At 39.0% G+C, this 19,493-nt stretch overlaps 1 protein-coding gene across 1 annotated transcript in view; it reads right to left on the bottom strand.

The window, feature by feature from the left end:
- The window catches only part of HSDL2 (hydroxysteroid dehydrogenase like 2), a 65,260-nt gene that overhangs the window by 19,795 nt on the left and 25,972 nt on the right, over positions 1 to 19,493 (bottom strand). Inside the window, exons 5-8 of the mRNA XM_052645141.1 lie at positions 13,141 to 13,244; positions 11,390 to 11,488; positions 2,285 to 2,479; positions 177 to 248 (exon numbers count right to left, since the gene is read on the bottom strand). Of these exons, the coding sequence (XP_052501101.1) occupies positions 177 to 248; positions 2,285 to 2,479; positions 11,390 to 11,488; positions 13,141 to 13,244 (470 nt within the window). The remainder of the gene's footprint in view (positions 1 to 176; positions 249 to 2,284; positions 2,480 to 11,389; positions 11,489 to 13,140; positions 13,245 to 19,493) is intronic.

The raw sequence follows: 19,493 nt of genomic DNA, 5'->3' as shown, positions 1-19,493 counted from the left end.
GTGATCCAGTAGTTAGGACTTGGCACTAAGACCCCTTAAGCCATATAGTGTGCTGCCCCCTACTTCCTGCCAAATACAAAATAGTTTAAACGCAGAAATGTACAATTCTACATTTTGGAAGATATACGTAAGTTGGTAACTTTATTTTCCCACAGAAAATCCAGTCTACATCTTACCATATGAGTCTGCTTTCTTTGTAACTATAGCTGGCTGTTCATCCAAGAAGAAATCTGGTAACAAAGGATGGCCTGAAAAATTGATCCCCAAACAATCAGGTTAATGGAACAACCTTTGCATTCAGATTTTAACATCTGTTTAAGAAATATTATATGTTTTTATTATACTGATCATTCTGGAGCTGTGGAAAAGACTCCCAGGAGACGTATCAAACTCCGACCTTCATCAAGCTAAAATGCTTTTCCAGTAACTTAGCTATCCTCCTCTCCTATGGAAAATTTCATCTTTAAAATCCAACCAAAGATTGTTTAAGCCCTCAACTGCTCTCCCCAGAGCTTTCTACCGCTTCTCATCTACCCATGCAACCCTTTTGTCCTACCTCCCTCCAAAACACTCTGGGCTCATTTCTTACCTGGCCCCCTTAAGACAAGGGGCTTCCTCATTAAGAACTTGTTTTCCATCTCTGTCAACGTGTGTCTGTCTTTCCCTCCCAGAAGATTAAAAAAACTGGAGGGCAGGGATGCACCAGTCCTTGTCGTATCGTAACACTTAATTGTAGTAGATAATCACATTGTTTTTAATACAATATGATAGAATTTTTAATTGAATTTAAAATTTTGTGTACAATGACACTATTTTTAAAACCTAAAGTGACAGTTTCACTATATGAGAATCCAGAAGACCTGGGTATGGTTCAGGTTCTGACACTTATTAGCTGACTGCTCTTAGGCAAAGGCTTAATCTCTTTGGAACCTCCTTCCACTACAAATATTAACTACTGAATACTCTGATTGAACCACAAGCCAGGCACTGGGCCAAGCACATGATATACGTTTTTGCATTTAGTTCTTATAAAAATCCTGTGTAGAAGCTATCTTTCCCGTATTTTAACCGATAAAGAAAGTGAGGCTCAGAGGAAACAGGTGACCTGCCTAAGGCCGCCCCGCTAGTGAGCCGCTAAACAGAAGTGGGTTGTCTCCTCCCAAACTCCACAATTCCTAATCACTGTACGATACTGCTTCCTTCACAGGACTGCTGTGAAAGTTAAATAGATACTATATATATAAATGTTTTGTTAAGCTCTATAGAGCTACTTCCGGAGAAGGCAATGGCACCCTACTCCAGTACTCTTGCCTGGAAAATCCCATGAACGGAGAAGCCTGGTAGGCTGCAGTCCATGGGGTCACAAAGAGTTGGACACAACTGAGCGACTTCACTTTCACTTTTCACTTTCATGCATTGGAGAAGGAAATGGCAACCCACTCCAGTGTTCTTGCCTGGAGAATCCCAGAGACGGGGAAGCCTGGTGGGCTGCCGTCTATGGGGTTGCACAGAGTCGGACACGACTGAAGCGACTTAGCAGCAGCAGCAGCATAGAGCTACTTCATTCTTTCAGACTGAAGAGACAGGGATGATACAAATAGAAACATGTGGTTTCTGTCACCAAGGAGCTCAACTTAATTACTAATATTTAAAATATACTTCTGCACAAATAAAATTTCCATTTGGGACTATGATTGTCGATTATACATTATATTTTATATGTAAAGTAAAAATGCATTATCATCACTCTCATCCCCTGCAGTTACAACAGGAAGAATTATTTTTGAACAAGGGGTCTTCTGAGAACTCAAATCCCTGCCTTGTAAGTGAGGCAGACCCTGTTCAGTTATCTTCACCATTCATCATGAAACTACATTCAGACTGCACTTTAAGAGATAACATTTGGAAAGAGACAACGAAGTTTTTGTAAGAAACTTATCCCTGAATCATCTGTACCAGGTGCTTGAACAAAATCTCTACTATGTTATTTTCAGACCAATTTCAGAAACCATTTTTCAGTTTTGGCTTCACGATTTAGAAAGGGTTAGAAGCTGATGGGACCTTTTCTGTATATCTGTTAAACAGTCTTCAGGCTCACTTCTGTTTTCCCTTTCTCTTTTTTGAAAGTTGTGTTAGTCTGGGTCTTTCCCTTCCCTGGAAAGACAGTTTTTAAAAAGGATGTATCAATGTTATAATCACATAAACACGTACACAAAACAGATGTATGTCCATCGCAGACAACGTGGACAAACACATCACTACTTTTTAGAACGAAATGCATTACCTGGTGTAATGGCATAGACATCAAAATTTTTTATTCCTTCTTCTTTTAAGATATTTTCATCGATAATAAAGTTTCCCGTAAAACTTTTTGGCTTTTTGAAAATGCAATATGCAGCATCTGCAATGATGTCAACTTTTCTACACTGGCTTTCGATACCAGATCCTCCCAGCATATCCATAGCAGCGGTGTGGATGGCTGTAGAGAAAACAAACACACACACACCTAACTTTAAACTGAGTAACAGAGCTATGTGAGGAACAAGCAAGACAATTTATCTCTTTATAACTCAGGTGATGAAAACACAGTCCAGAGAGCTTAAAGGATTTGCCCAATGTTTTACGGACATAACTAGGCAGACAACACATGTGTCTCACTCTACACAACGCTTCCTTATATAGGACTCCTTCATGAGACTCACAGCAAAATTAGATTGCTGATTAAGAATGCTCAAAGAATTTGCATACCATTCTTGAGAGACAAGAAAGCCGGTGAGGAATACTAACAAGAGCACTGAACTGTAAATCAGGTCAGTGATATTTTTATGCCAACTGCACTGAGATTTTTGGCAGGCCACTTTAGCATCTTTTGGCTTCAGTTTCCTGTCTCTAAAATATGGAGTCCCTTTCCTAAGCTTATTTTCTCTTTTCCCTCCACTAGAATAAAGAAACATTGTCTCTCTTGTTTATCACTGTATCCCTAGTGCCTAAAACAATGACAAGTATACCATAAACATTTGATAAATACTGATTGGACTTGAGGGCCCTTGTACATCCAGATACTACTGTCATTTCCGAAATACTAGAAAATAAAGATAAGGAAATAGAAAAAAAAAAAAAGTGGGTTTTTTGGGTTTTTTTGACTGCACCTCACCTCACAGTTTTGTTCCCTGACCAGGGATGATGAATCCATGTCCCATCCAGGGGAAGCTCTGAGTCTTAACCACTGGACCACCAGGGAAGTCCCAAGGAAGAATTTTTAAATTATCTATAATTCTTCTCCCCAGAGAAAATTATTATTAATGTTTGCATATGATTTCCACTGTTTTAGGTGCATAGGATTTTTAGTTAATTGATTAATTTTGGGTTGCACTGAGTGTTCATTGCTTTGAGCGGCTTTCTCTAGTTGTGGCGAGTGGAGGCTACTCCTCCTTGCGGTGCCAGGGCTTCTCACTATGGCGTCTTCTCTGGTTGTGGAGCACAGGTTCTAGGGCTCGCAGGCTCAGTAGCTGTGGCCCTCAGGCTTAGATGCTCTGAGGCACGTGGGATCTTCGTGGACCAGGGGTTGAACCTGTATCTCCTGCACTGGCAGGTGGATACTTATACACTGTGCCATCAGGGAAGTCCCATACATACAATTTTTAAATTATGTTTTTGTGAAGTAACCTGAAAACTCTACCATTAATACTACATCATTAATTATGTGCTGTCAAAGTGGTGAATAGTAACTTGTCTCAATTTACATTTAAAGCAACGAAAATTGATTTGTTTAAATGTATTTTAGGCTTCAGTTTCTAGTAATTTAGATAAACGCCTCTCCATTCTACTGTTAAACCACCATTTGAAATCATTACTTACTGAAATAACCTATGTAATTCAGTCCACAAGATGAAAAGTTTGTAGTTTTTAAGAGCCGTTGACTCTTTCTCATTCAACAAACAGTTATTGAATGTTATATAAAAAAGTCAGACACTACTGGAGGTACTGGGGACAGATGAGTGGACAAAGCAGACAAGGTCCCTACTTTCATGGCAATTACCTCCTAGCACGCTTCCCTCTTTCAAAGCATACACGTGAACTTGGGGAATTTCTCAAGTGCACCAAATTAGAAGATACTTCTCCACATTGTAACTAAAATTCCTTTTCTAGGAATATATTTTTTAACTTTACCAATAGCTCAAGAGCTCTGGCCTCACTCTTGAAGTGGTACCTTACGAATAAAACATAGCAGCTAACATTTATTAAGTGTCCCCGGTGCTGGGCATGCCGCTATATACTTTACAAACACTACCTGAATTAAGTCCACAAGGTATGTACCATTATTATCCTCACTTCGCAGATGACAGTATTCAGGCACAGAGGGGCTAAGTAACTGTCCAAGGCTACCGGAGCTAGGATTCAAATAGCTGGCAGCTTGACCTCAGAGCCAGGCCCTTAGCCGCTATGTGATTAATGGGTCATACTTTGTTAATCAACATTTGTAGAGTTCAGTTATCATCATACTCCTATAAACTGAAGAATTTTTCTATAAATATTTCAATACAGACAATGAGACCGTATGCATACATACACACTCCACTCTCAATTTATGAATGGTATGCAAAGTCTTAAAAATTATTAAGAATATGTCATGTAAGTATATACATGTCATATACATGTGTGTGTGTGTATTCACACACACACGCAATATAAGATTAAGGGATGGTTTCCCAAACAACCTATCATTACTTTAACGACTTTTCTACGGAAGATACAAACAAGGCATGAATAAACCCCCTAAATCAGCAAGTGAGCCATGCAGTGACTCTCAGCAAAAGTTTTGCAATGTCAACAGCCCAACCCAACAGGTTATACAACTGACAATAAAAACAGATTAATAACAGGATGAATCAAAGCAAATTCCCTAATGATTTCCAGCAGGAAAAAAAAAATCAAGATTTATAATGAAAGCTGATATGCCTTGGATCACAAGAATCCTAAAAGCAACCCTGAAACTTAAGTTTTATTAAGCAATAACTGGAAAGTATGGCTCTCCTGATTACAGCTTGGTATATGAAAAAAATTTCTGTCTTCTAATCACAAGAAATAATTTTAGTTTTTCCTTTTTTAAAAAAATGCTTTACTGAAGAGATGAATACATGTTTTTCAATCATATGTATATATATTTTAACCAGTTTTTTGCTGGAGTACATGCAAAGTCACTTCAGTTGCAAAGTGTCTGACTCTTTGCAACCCTATGGACTGTAGCCTGCCAGGCTCCTTTGTCCATGGGATTCTCTAAGCAAGAATACTGGAGTGGGTTGCCATGCCCTTCTCCAGGGGATCTTCCTGACCCAGGGACTGAACCCACATCTCTTACATCTCCTGCATTGGCAGGCAGGTTCTATACCACTAGCACCACCAGAGAAGCCCTTTTGATGGCGTAGGTGCATGTTATTGGTTTTCTTTCAGATTAACCTTTTTTTAAAAAATTATTTATTTTAATTGGAGGCTAATTACTTTACAATATTGTAGTGGTTTTTGCCATATATCGACATGAATCAGCCACAGGAGCACATGTGTTCCCCATCCAGAACCCCCCTCCCGCCTCCCTCCCCATCCCCTCCTTCAGTGTCATCTCTAGGCACCAGCCCTGAGCATCCTGTATCATGCATCGAACCGGGATTGACAATCTGCTTCACATATAATAATATACACGTTTCAATGCTACCCTCTCAAATCATCCAACCCTTCTCCCACAGAGTCCAAAAGACTGTTTTTTACATCTGTGTCTCTTTTGCTGTCTCGCATACAGGGTTATCATTATCATCTTTCTAAATTCCATATATATGTGTTAGTATACTGTATTGGTGTTTTTCTTTCTGACTTACTTCACTCTGTATAATAGGCTCCAGTTTCATCCACCTCATTAGAACCGATTCAAATGTATTTTTTTTAATGGCTGAGTAATATTCCATTGTGTATATGCACCACAGCTTTCTTATCCATTCATCTGCTGATGGACATCTAGGTTGCTTCCATGTCCTGGCTATTATAAACAGTGCTGCAATGAACATTGAGGTACACGTGTCTCTTTCAATTCTGGTTTTCTCAGTGTGTATGCCCAGCAGTAGGATTGCTGGGTCATAAGGCAATTCTATTTCCAGTTTTTTAAGGAATCTCCACACTGTTCTCCATAGTGGCTGTACTAGTTTGCATTTCCACCAACAGTGTGAGAGGGTTCCCTTTTCTCCACACCCTCTCCAGCATTTATTGTTTGTAGACCCTTTGATAGCAGCCATTCTGACTGGCATGTGATGGTACCTCATTGTGGTCTTGATTTGCATTTCTCTGATAATAAGTGATATTGAGCATCTTTCCATGTATTTGTTAGCCATCTGTATGTCTTCTCTGGAGAAAAGTCTGTTTAGTCCTTTGGCCCATTTTTTGATTGGGTCATTTATTTTTCTGGAATTGAGCTGCAGGAGCTGCTTGTATATTTTTGAGATTGATTCTTTGTCAGTTGCTTTGTTTGCTAATATTTTCTCCCATTCTGAAGGCTCTTTTCACCTTGCTTATAGTTATTTATAGTTATTTTTCACCTTGTGCAAAAGCTTTTAAGCTTCATTAGGTCCCATTTGTTTATTTCAGGTTTATTTCAGATCAACCACTTTTAAGTGTACAGTTCTTTGGCATTAAGTACATTCACAATGCTGTGCCACTATCACTGCCATCCATTCCCAAAACTTTTCAAAATATCTTTAAAAAAAATTATCTCAATAAATTGGTTTATAATAGTATAGATGTTTCAGGTGTTTATATCTCGACTTCTGTACATGCTACAGCATGCTAGCCACCAAAAGCTTAGCTTCCATCCATTACCATACAGTTAATCCCCTTTACCTCTTTCACCCTCCCCCTCCCCTGTCCCCCTGGTACCCACTACTCTGTTCTCTGTATCTACACATACACATATATTCTTCTATGTGCTCACTGAACCAAAGATACCATTGATTATAAAGTGTAACCACCAAGGCAAAAAAACCCTGCCAATTAAACTATAATACATCAACTATATATGAGCAATCCGGTATCAAAGATGTAAATGTGAAAACATGGGCATCTCAGAATCAATGAAATATGGTATAAACTGCTTGACCTAGTTCATAAGTAGGTCCCTTGAAAATGGAAACTAGTTTTGGTTTTGGTTTCTAGTACCATAGAGGCCGGCTGCCACCTTGACCTCCCTGGTTAGCTGACTTTTCATATCTGGACCACACTATATGGTCCAGAAAGAAAAGATGTGTCTTTTAAATAGAGGCCTCAGAAACAGTGAGGAGCCTGAACACTCTCTCAAATCCATTTTCATTGCCTCCATCATAAATAATGCAAAATCTAGCTAGGTTTCCTGCCTCCTCTTTCCACAGTCTTACAAGTCAGCCTGTTCAGATGCCAAATTAAACTTCCTAAACCTCGTCAACAAACCACTGCTCCTCTTTGTCTTCTGCTGATTATTGCTCTCCTGCCTCTAAAATTCTAAAGTGACTCTCTACGGAATACAGGTTAAAATTCAAGCTCCTAAACTTGGCAACCAAAACCCTTGGACATAGTCTGTCCATCTCACCCACAACCTCACACCCACCCAACATTCAGGCCTATCCAAACTATTCGCAGTTGCTCCAGTTCAGAGGGAAATAAAAAGTCCACACCCCATCACAGATACACCATAATGATTTCTTGCAGTTCCACCAAACACCCAGTATTTTCCCATACTTCAGACTCTGTTGTTCCCTCTGCCAAGAAGGCCTTGTTCAGTTCTCCTTGTTAATTCCAACATCCTCAGTCTCGCTTCAATGGTTTCATTAAAAGACCTCCCTTTCTGACTTTTAATCTGAGCTACATGGTCCTTTTGCTATGTTTCAAAAGTATCCTGGATGTAATTCATCATGCCATGTATCATAAGGAGCATGACTGTAAATTCAATTCACTATATTATACAAGTCTAGGACCCAAATGATACCAGTGGTTCCAAGATGTCAAGTAAACCTTCTATTAATAAAATGAACATCTCAACTAAAGCAAAGATCTAGGCAGTGAGATGATTTCTCCTGCCAATCCCGATAATGTCCTTCATATTCCAAGTCATACAATATTCTTCCCCTTTCTTATATACACCTTTTATTTGGAATGTCTATTATGGACCTACATGGAAGCTCATCATACTGCATTCATTCATTCATCAAATATTAATACTTATTGAATGTCTGCAGTGATGATAATAAAATGGACAAAACAAATATTATATCTTTAAGAAGCTTTTCTAGCAAGAAAGACATTAAACAACTGTTGTTATTGTTATCAGTAATTTAACTTCAAATGCTGTAAGTGATGTGAAGGAGATGTACAGATACTAACTTTCTGACTCTATCAACTTTAACAACAGCAGTGATTAAGGCAGGGAGAGGAGGCTGAGAAGGGATGAGAGAAGGAAAAGAAGCTAGAAAAAGGAGGCAAAGAAAAGTCCAAGTTTTAAACTGTTTTACTGTGATTCAGAATAAGTAACAGTTCTTATGAGCAAGACTAAAAACACATAATACCTACACATAAACATATGCATATTTCATTTATATATGATATTCATATATAAGTTTTAAAGTTTACCAAACAACACTATTACAATGTGTAATACTCTCTAATATTCTCTATTTCATTCAATTAAAAATAAAATGAAACAACAACAAAATTCTGGCTGCTATCTACTTAATCAATTTCACAATCCACCAAATTGATTTCATGCCTCACTAAATTGATTTCATGACTCACCAGTGAGTCTTGACATGTAGTTTGAAAATACCGTAGAAGCAGTTTTTTCATTCTCATCTTTTGCCTCATTGCAACAAATACCACACTCCAGAAAATCTTAAAAGAATTTTGTCTGCTAGAGTAACATAAGGGAAACAAAGAAGCAATAAATCATGGTTCTGATACCCTGGTAGATCAGGAAATAAAGGAATCTTAGTCAAACTGCAGATGGAATATTTTTTAAAACTGATTCTTCATAAACAAGTTAAAAATAGAACTGCCACATGATCCAGCAATTTCACTTCTGGGTATTTACCCAAAGAAAATGAAAACACCAATTCAAAAATATATATGCATACCCATGTTCACTGCAGCATTACTTACAATAACCCAGATACGGAAGCAACCTAAAAGGCCATCAATGGATAAATAAGATGCGGTGATATATAATACATACACACACAATGGAACATTACTCAGCCATTAAAAAAATGAAATCTTGCTACCTGTGACAACATGGATGGATTTAGAGCATGTTATGCTAAATTAAATGTCAGACAAAGAAAGACAAATATCATATGGTTTCACTTATGTGTGGAATCTGAAAAACAAAATAAATGAACAGAACAAAATGGAAACAGACTGACAGAGGACAAACAGGTGGCTGCCAGAGCCAGAGGAGAGTGGGGTACAGGGCGGGCCAAAGCAGCTGAGAGCGATGCAGAGACACAGACCTCCAGTTACAAAACGAATGAACCACAGGAATACAGCATGTAGCACGAGGAATACGGCCAATGTTAGTGGAGCAACTTTGCATGGGGACAGATGGTTACTAGACTTATCACAGTGATCCGTTCACCATGTATCCAAGTATCAAGTGACGAGGGAGTACCCCCCTGCAGCTACCAGAAATCAACCATGCTGCTGCTTTCTAGTCACTAGGTTGTGTCTGACTTTTCTGCCACCCCATGGACTGTGTAGCCCACCAGGCTCCTCTATCCATGGAATTTCCCAGACAAGAATACTGGAGTGGGTTGCCATTTCCTTCTCCAGGGGATTTTCCCAACCCAGGGATCGAACCCGCATCTCGTGCATTGGCAGGTGGATTTTTTACCACTGAACCACCAGGGAAGCCGTACATCAGCTATACTTCACATAAAAACCTTTAAAAAAAAAAAATTCCTGGAGTTCTTATTAGAAAACAAAGATGGTGATTAGAGAGCTGGGTGCAATGGCTAAATTTTCCTAACAGTTACATTAGCAACATATCCCAGGGCTCCATAAATTCTGCCCCACAGCCTCCTATTCTCTCAGCTTCAGTACCATAGACCATTAGGCCTGGGGCTGAGGAAATCTCCTCACCTAGCACACAGCAGATGGGAAGGGAAAGAAACCCCTCCTCTGTTCCTAAGCTACAACTCTGGGTCATTCCACACTGCTATGCGTGGCAGTTCCATTCAAGAGTATATCTAGGGCTATTATAATTTGCCAAAATACTGAATTAAATGTTCTTTTGCAGACAGCTCTACCAACCGCCCCATTTATGAGGTGAAAAGGCCAAAGAGGTGTCCCCTGAACCCTGCACAATGTCTGCCCCATGGCAATTGTCTACTAGGTATTTGTTGAGTGATGAATGAACAAAACAATGCCAGAAAGCAGAAGAAGGGAAATAAACAATATCAAGGTCTTCAGAAGATATAGGAATACACTAAATGACCCATTGGGGAGAATCAGGAAAATCCTGTATTGACCCTAAGGAGCTTCCCTGGAAAGGGGTCACACTAACTTCCATGTTGGAGTCCTGATGTTAGTGCAACAAAGGTTCCGTTCATTTTTTTTTAAGTGAAATGAAAAAGTGATTCCCACTGTGTTTTCTCTTTTTCATACTTTTGTGGGGTAGGATTGTCATTTACAGTGAGAAAAATAAAAGAAGTTAAGGTTTTCATAGGCACTATTAAATATATGAAAAAAAGGGTATAAGAAGAAGTTTTTTTTTCTTTTTCCTCCTTTAAGCTGTTCTGATATATAAGTGGAGGATAAGTAGGACAAGCCTTCCCTTTCTGTCATTTCCCTCCCCTCATGTTTATACAACATATTCCCTAATCTGCAAGCCATCAGCTTCCACTGCACATTTAACTCAAAAGCTGCATACAAAGCCCAGCCATAAGCAGGTTACCCTGTTACCTAAAGGGGATCCAGACACTCTGTGAACTCAGAACTTATGTGAAAGTACAGAAAAGTCGGCTTTTCATAAAGGAAAAAGACAAATTAGTAAGAGTACAAGAAAGTAAAGAAGCATTTGCTGGGATGTGTGAAGAGAAAATAAAAGTAACTGCAAGAGAATCTGCAGAATTTAAGGTACCAAAGACAAGAGTGGAAAAAAGGTTAGGGAAGCGCAGCTGGCTTCCTATTGGCTTTTATGAGATTCTTCCAGTGTTAGTGTTTCTAAGGGTCTTTCATATACAATAAAAAGCTGAACTTATTTCCAAACAGACATACTGAGGTTTCCTTTTGATGGTCTACTCATTTGTACCCACCCCACCCACCCAAGAGTGACTAAGATAATAAATGAGAATCCAACAAATGGATTTCTTTTATAAGTACATACCTGTTTTAGGCCACAACGCATTGACTGCAATTTCACCTTTAAATTCTTCTGCCATTCCAAGTACACACATAGACATACCATATTTAGCAATAGTGTAAGCTGAAAGAAACCATCAAGAATTTAATTAAGAAACAAATTAATTTGTGAGTATAAATAACCAATTTCCTTCTATTACTGTTTTTCCTTGATACATTTTTCTGAATTATTTAATATTTATATTAGTACAAAAACTTTGGGCTTTTCTGGTAGCTCAGATGGTAAAGCATCTGCCTACAATGCAGGAGACCCGGGTTCGATCCCTGGGTTGGGAAGATCCCCTGGAGAAGGAAATGGCACCCCACTCCAGTATTCACGCCTGGAAAATCCCATAGACCGAGGAGCCTGGTGAGCTACAGTCTACGGGGTCGCAAAGAGATGGACACGACAGAGAAACTTCACTTCTTCACTTCACAAAAACTTTTAATGTACTATTTTTAAAAGAACAGTTTTCTATGTAAACAATTTTATATATGTCAGGGATGAACTACTTTAGCATATTTCCATCCTAGTAATTGTTTAAAAGAACAGAGACAGTAATAAACTTTTATTCCTCTGAATATCACGGGGATAAATCACATTATTGTTTCTTTTTTTGTCCTTTTTTCAATGAAACTGGCCATTTAAAGGAAAACTACTTCTAGTAAAACATAAACAAAAGGTTGCAAATTCATTTAACTGAGTCAATTAAAACAGAACTTGTTTTATTTTTGTTCTATGGGTTCTTATTCCGAATGTCCTCCTTTCCAAATTTTATGGAATTATGTTGAAACAAGGAGTAGGTATCTGATACAATAATCTCAGAGGCGGCACCTGTACATAAATCTTGTCATTTAGCATGTGCGTGTCTGCTCAGTCACTTCAGTCTTATCCGACTCTTTGCAACCCTATGGACTATAGCCTGCCAGGCTCCTCTGTCCATGCAATTCTCCAGGCAAGAATACTGGAGTGGGCTGCCATGCCCTCCTCCAGGGGACCTTCCTGACCCAGGGATCGAACCTATGTCTCCTATATTTCCCATATTGCAGGTGGATTCTTTACCCCTGAGATACTGGGGAAGGCCTGTTATTTAGCATACTCATCTTACATCATTAGTTAGGTGTGAAGAGTAAAGTAGTTAATGGACAGTTTTTTTTTTTAATTTTATTTTATATGAGTTTATCAACAATGCTGTGCTAGTTTTAGGTATACAGCAAAGTGATTCAGTTATGCATACACACATATCCACGCCCTTCCAAATTCCTTTCCCATTTAGGCTGTCACATAATATTGAGCAGAGTTCCCTGATGCAGACAGCAGGTCGCTTTTGGCTATCCATTTTAAACATAGCAATGCATACATGTCAATCATGGCAGTCCTAATCAACTTTATTGAAGAATAAATTACATACAGTAAAACACACCCACTGGTACTTGAGGGAGCTTTCCAGGATGGTGGATTATCCATATCTTCATTTGAGGTTATTCAGGTGTATCTATTTGTCAAAACTCATCAGACTCAACCATTAACAACTATGCATTTTATTTAATGCAAATTATATGTCCATTTAAAATATAACAGATAAAAGATTAAGAATCTACTTACCAAAATGCTACCAACTTCTGCAGAGAAAATTTAATGTTAACACTATGTACACACTGTGATTACATTATTGATACACTGATTTAATGTAAAACAGATTGACTAAACAAGTCATCCCTTCACCTACCACCTACCACAGTGCTGTTTGAACCACAGTGGATTCAGGTTCAGAGGTGGGCTGAGATTGAGGATATGAGCAATTTTACTCTTTTTCAAATAAGGAATGCATGCTTTAGATCTGAAAGCAAAAGAAAACACAAGTCAAACTGCTAGCTTTCTAACAGCTTCCTTACTTTTTAAAACTATATGTTAAACTACTTCTACAGAGCAACTGAACTTGTTCAGTAACTTATAGGATACTTTTGTTGTTTTTTTTCCATTTATCGAAAATGAAGATAGCAAAAGCGACTAATATTCATCCTTTGAAACTTTATATAATGGCCTGACAATATGATCTGCCTGATGAAAACAATCAAGTAAGTAAGTAGCACATTAGCCTTAAATCCAACTTAGATTATCTTCAACTACATCATTCCAAGTCAGACAGACCTGGGTTCAGAGTCTCCTTCTGCCCTTCATTGTATGATCTGCAGCAAATATAGGTAGTATTCTGATTCTCAGTTTTCTCATTTGCAAATGCTGGTAATACTTGCTACTATCTAGGACTGACCAAGGGATTAAAATGAGACAATATATATGAGGTACTTAGAACAGTACATATATTAAACATGAAATAAACAACTGAAATTATTAGTATTCACATTCTAAGATTTTTTTCATCTTAGTAGGTATGGTACTCCTACCACAAAGGAACTGTAAGTTAATAACATTAACTCCCAACACATTACCAAACTTAATCTGTGCCAGCACGCCATGCAATATTTCTTTGGGGGCAATTTTAGTTGTTTTTTTTAAATCCCATTCAAAAAGGTAGGTAGGTATATTTTACAAAAGACACAGGTCCAACATTTTAAAATATTTAACCATTAAGCTATAATACACAGCTTAGGGGGCGGTCCTAAGATGGCGGAGGAATAGGACGGGAAGACCACTTTCTCCCTCACAAATTCCTCAAAAGAACATTTCAACGCTGAGCAAACTCCACAAAACAACTTCTGTAGGCTGGCAGAGGACATCAGGCAACCAGAAAAGCAGACCATTGTCTTCAAAAACAGGTAGGAAAAAATATAAAAGACGAAAAGGAGACAAAGGAGGTGGGGAGGGAGCTCCGTCCCGGGAAGGGAAGCCCGTCCCGGGAAGGGAATTTTAAGAAGAGAGGTTTCCAAACATCAGGAAACACTCTCCCTGCCGAGTCTGTGGCGAGCCTTGGAAACACAGAGGGCAACATACCAGGAAGGGAAAAATAAAGAAATAATTAAAACCAAGAGATTACAAGCCCAACAGTAACTCCCCCAGCGGAAAAGCAGCACAGACGCCTGCATCCGCCACAAGCAAGTGGGGGCAGGCCAGGGACGCGCGGGAGGCGCGGGCTGCAGTGCTTTGTAAGAATCGGGCAAGAACGCCCCACGCGCAACCAGAACGATCTAACTTGGGCTAGCAAACCAGACTGTGGGATAGCTACCACGCGAAAAGCTCAAACATAAGACACCGCCAGGACCGAGCACAGAACAAAGGACGGAACGGAAAAAGCCGGCTGCAGACCATCCCCCGCCGGGGACAGGCAGCCAGAGCCGTAAGGGCTGGAAAGGGGCAATTGCAGACCCGGAGAGACTTCACTTACCAAACTGCAAGCAGGCTTCTTTGCTAAGACTTCTGGGGGTGCTGGACAGTCACCATCTGCCTCACAAGGGGCGCCAGCGGTCCACCCAGAAAACTGAGCAGCAGAGGCAGAAAAGGCGACAAGTCGCAGTGATCGCGCTCGCCAAACTCCTGAGATACTCGGACCCGGAAAGGGCACAAAACGCAGTCCCAACCGAATCTGTGCCTCTGAGGGCTACCTGAGTGCCAAACCTGAGCGGCTTAGACCAGGTAAGTCTAGGGCCGGCCTCAGACGGTTCCCGGCTGAGCATCGTAGAGCCGGAGCGGTTTGTGCATCGCAAGAAGGGACAGGTCCAGCGGGGCTGAGACACTGTGTGCACACGACAGCGCTATTTGTTTGCAGCACGCCCCTCCCCACAGAGCGACTGAACTAGTGAGCCTAAAAAACCAGCATATAGAAGAAGTTAAACAGAGGGAACCGCCTTGGAAGTGACCCCACACTGTCCACAACATCAGAGAAGGGCCAGATATATTTTTACTATTTTTAAAATCATTCCTTTTTTTTTTCCCTTTTTTTTTTCTAACTTTTTTTTAATAGTTAAGTCTTCTATTTCTCCTCTAATTTTTATTTCTATAACCTATTATTACTATTCAAAAAAAAAGACTCTTTTTTTTTTTTTTTTAAGGCAAACACCATATATAGTCTTTTGGTGGTTATTGGTGGTTTTTTTTTTTATAATAATTCTTGTGGCTTTTTTTTTTCTTTCTTTTCTTTTTTTTTCTTTTTTCCTTTTTCCTTCTGCTTCTTTTCTTTAATACTGTATTTTTGAAAATCCAACCTCTACTCTAGATTTTTAATCTTTGCTCTTTGGTTTTTGTTGACAATTTTGTACATTTAAAAACCCAAACTTCACTACCCAATTTTACCTGAGAACGAGATTACTGGCTTGACCACTCCCTCCTCCTTTGGACTCTCCTTTTTCTCCACCAGGTGGCCTCTGTCTCTTTTCTCCCCCATCTCCTCTCTATCCAACTCTGTGAATCTCTGCATGTTCCAGACGGTGCAGAACACCTAAGGAACTGGTTACTGGCAGGATTTGTCTCTCTCCTTCTCATTCCTCTGTCTTATCCTCCTGGCCACCTCTGTCTACTTCCTCCCTCTCCTCTTCCCTGTATAACTCCATAAATACCTCTGAGCGGTCCAGACTATAGACCGCACATAAGGAAGTGACTACTGGCTAGCTTGCTCTCTCCTCTTTTGATCTCACCGCATCTCATTCCAGTCACCTCTAACTACCCCCTCCCTCTTCTCTTCTCCTTGTAACTCAGTGAACCTCTCTGAGTGTCCCTCAATGTGGAGAAACTTTTCATCTTTAACCTAGATGTTTTATCATCAGTGCTGTATAGATGGAGAAGTCTAGAGGCTACTGTAAAAATAAAACTGAAAACCAGAAGCAGGAGGCTTAAGTCCAAAGCCTGAAAACATCAGAGAACTCCTGAATTCAGGGAACATTAAGCAATAGGAGCTCATCAAATGCCTCCATACCTACACTGAAACCAAGCTCCACCCAAGGACCAACAAGCTCCAGAACAAGACATACCACGTAAATTCTCCAGCAACACAGGAACACACCCCTGAGCTTCAATATACAGGCAGCTCAAAGTTACTCCAAAACCTTTGACGTCTCATAACCCATTACTGGTCACTCCACTGCACTCCAGAGAGAAGAAACCCAGCTCCACCCACCAGAACTCCAACACAAGCCTCCCTAACCAGGAAACCTAGACAAGCCACTGATAGAACCCCACCCACAGTGAGGAAGCTCCATAATAAAGAGAACTCCACAAATTACCAGAATATAAAAAGGCCACCCCAAACGCAGCAATATAATCAAGATGAAGAGACAGAGGAATACTCAGCAGGTACAGGAACAGGAGACCTAACCAACCAAACAAAAACAAACCAAACAAAACAAAACCAAACAAAACAAAAGAGGAAGAGGTAGGGAATCTACCTGAGAAAGAATTCCAAATATTGATAGTGAAAATGATCCAAAATCTTGAAATCAAAATGGAATCACAGACAAATAGCCTAGAGACAAGGATTGAGAAGATGCAAGAAAGGTTTAACAAGGACCTAGAAGAAATAAAAAAGAGTCAATATATAATGAATAACGCAATAAATGAGATCAGAAACACTCTGGAGGCAATAAATAGCAGAATAACGGAGGCAGAAGATAGGATTAGTGAAATAGAAGATAGAATGGTAGAAATAAATGAATCAGAGAGGAAACAAGAAAAACGAATTAAAAGAAATGAGGACAATCTCAGAGACCTCCAGGATGATATGAAATGCTCCAACATTCGAGTTATAGGAGTCCCAGAAGAAGAAGACAAAAAGAAAGACCTTGAGAAAATCCTTGAGGAGATAATAGTTGAAAACTTCCCTAAAATGGGGAAGGAAATAATCACCCAAGTCCAAGAAACACAGAGAGTTCCAAATAGGATAAACCCAAGGCGAAACACCCCAAGACACATATTAATCAAATTAACAAAGATCAAACACAAAGAACAAATATTAAAAGCAGCAAGGGAAAAACAACAAATAACACACAAGGGGATTCCCATAAGGATAACTGCAGATCTTTCAATAGAAACTCTTCAGGCCAGGAGGGAATGGCAAGACATACTTAAAGTGATGAAAGAAAATAACCTACAGCCCAGATTACTGTACCCAGCAAGGATCTCATTCAAATACGAAGGAGAAATCAAAAGCTTTACAGACAAGCAAAAGCTAAGAGAATTCAGCACCACCAAACCAGCTCTCCAACAAATTCTAAAGGATATTCTCTAGACAGGAAACACAAAAAGAGTGTATAAACCCGAACCCAAAACAATAAAGTAAATGGTAACGGGATCATACTTATCAATAATTACCTTAAATGTAAATGGGTTGAACGCCCCAACCAAAAGGCAAAGACTGGCCGAATGGATACAAAAACAAGACCCCTCTATATGCTGCTTACAAGAGACCCACCTCAAAACAAGGGACACATACAGACTGAAAGTGAAGGGTTGGAAAAAGATATACCACGCAAATAGAGACCAAAAGAAAGCAGGAGTGGCAATACTCATATCTGATAAAATAGACTTTAAAACAAAGGCTGTGAAAAGAGACAAAGAAGGCCACTACATAATGATCAAAGGATCAATCCAAGAAGAAAATATAACAATTATAAATATATATGCACCCAATATAGGAGCACCGCAATATGTAAGACAAATGCTAACAGTATGAAAGGGGAAATCAACAATAACACAATAATAGTGGGAGACTTTAATACCCCACTCACACCTATGGACAGATCAACTAAACAGAAAATCAACAAAGAAACGCAAACTTTAAGTGATACATTAGACCAGTTAGACCTAATTGATATCTATAGGACATTTCACCCCAAAACAACGAATTTCACCTTTTTCTCAAGTGCTCATGGAACATTCTCCAGGATAGATCACATCCTGGGCCATAAATCTATACTTGATAAATTCAAAAAAATCGAAATCATTCCAAGCATCTTTTCTGACCATAATGCATTAAGATTAGATCTCAATTATAGGAGAAAAACTATTAAAAATTCCAACATATGGAGGTTGAACAACACACTTCTGAATAACCAACAAATCACAGAAGAAATCAAAAAAGAAATCAAAATATGCATAGAAACTAATGAAAATGAAAATACAACAACCCAAAACCTGTGGGACACTATAAAAGCAGTGCTAAGAGGAAAGTTCATAGCAATACAGGCATACCTCAAGATACAAGAAAAAAGTCAAATAAATAACCTAACTCTACACCTAAAGCAACTAGAAAAGGAAGAAATGGAGAACCCCAGAGTTAGTAGAAGGAAAGAAATCTTAAAAATTAGGGCAGAAATAAATGCAGAAGAAACAAAAGAGACCATAGCAAAAATCAACGAAGCCAAAAGCTGGTTCTTTGAAAGGATAAATAAAATTGACAAACCATTAGCCAGACTCATCAAGAAGCAAAGAGAGAAAAATCAAATCAATAAAATTAGAAATGAAAATGGAGAGATCACAACAGACAACACAGAAATACAAAGGATCATAAGAGACTACTATCAGCAGTTATATGCCAATAAAATGGACAACGTGGAAGAAATGAACAAATTCTTAGAAAAGTACAATTTTCCAAAACTGAACCAGGAAGAAATGGAAAATCTTAACAGACCCATCACAAGCATGGAAATTGAAACTGTAATCAGAAATCTTCCAGCAAACAAAAGCCCAGGTCCAGACGGCTTCACAGCTGAATTCTACCAAAAATTTCGAGAAGAGCTAACACCTATCCTACTGAAACTCTTCCAGAAAATTGCAGAGGAAGGTAAACTTCCAAACTCATTCTATGAGGCCACCATCACCCTAATACCAAAACCTGACAAAGATACTACAAAAAAAGAAAACTACAGGCCAATATCACTGATGAACATCGATGCAAAAATCCTCAACAAAATTCTAGCAATCAGAATCCAACAACACATTAAAAAGATCATACACCATGACCAAGTGGGCTTTATCCCAGGGATGCAAGAATTCTTCAATATCCACAAATCAATCAATGTAATTCACCACATCAACAAATTGAAAAATAAAAACCATATGATTATCTCAATAGATGCAGAGAAGGCCTTTGACAAAATTCAACATCTATTTATGATAAAAACTCTCCAGAAAGCAGGAATAG

This window comes from Budorcas taxicolor, chromosome 8 (genome assembly GCF_023091745.1).
Source record: "Budorcas taxicolor isolate Tak-1 chromosome 8, Takin1.1, whole genome shotgun sequence".
Lineage (NCBI taxonomy): Eukaryota > Metazoa > Chordata > Mammalia > Artiodactyla > Bovidae > Budorcas > Budorcas taxicolor.
This window is presented reverse-complemented; position numbering and strand designations above follow the sequence as displayed.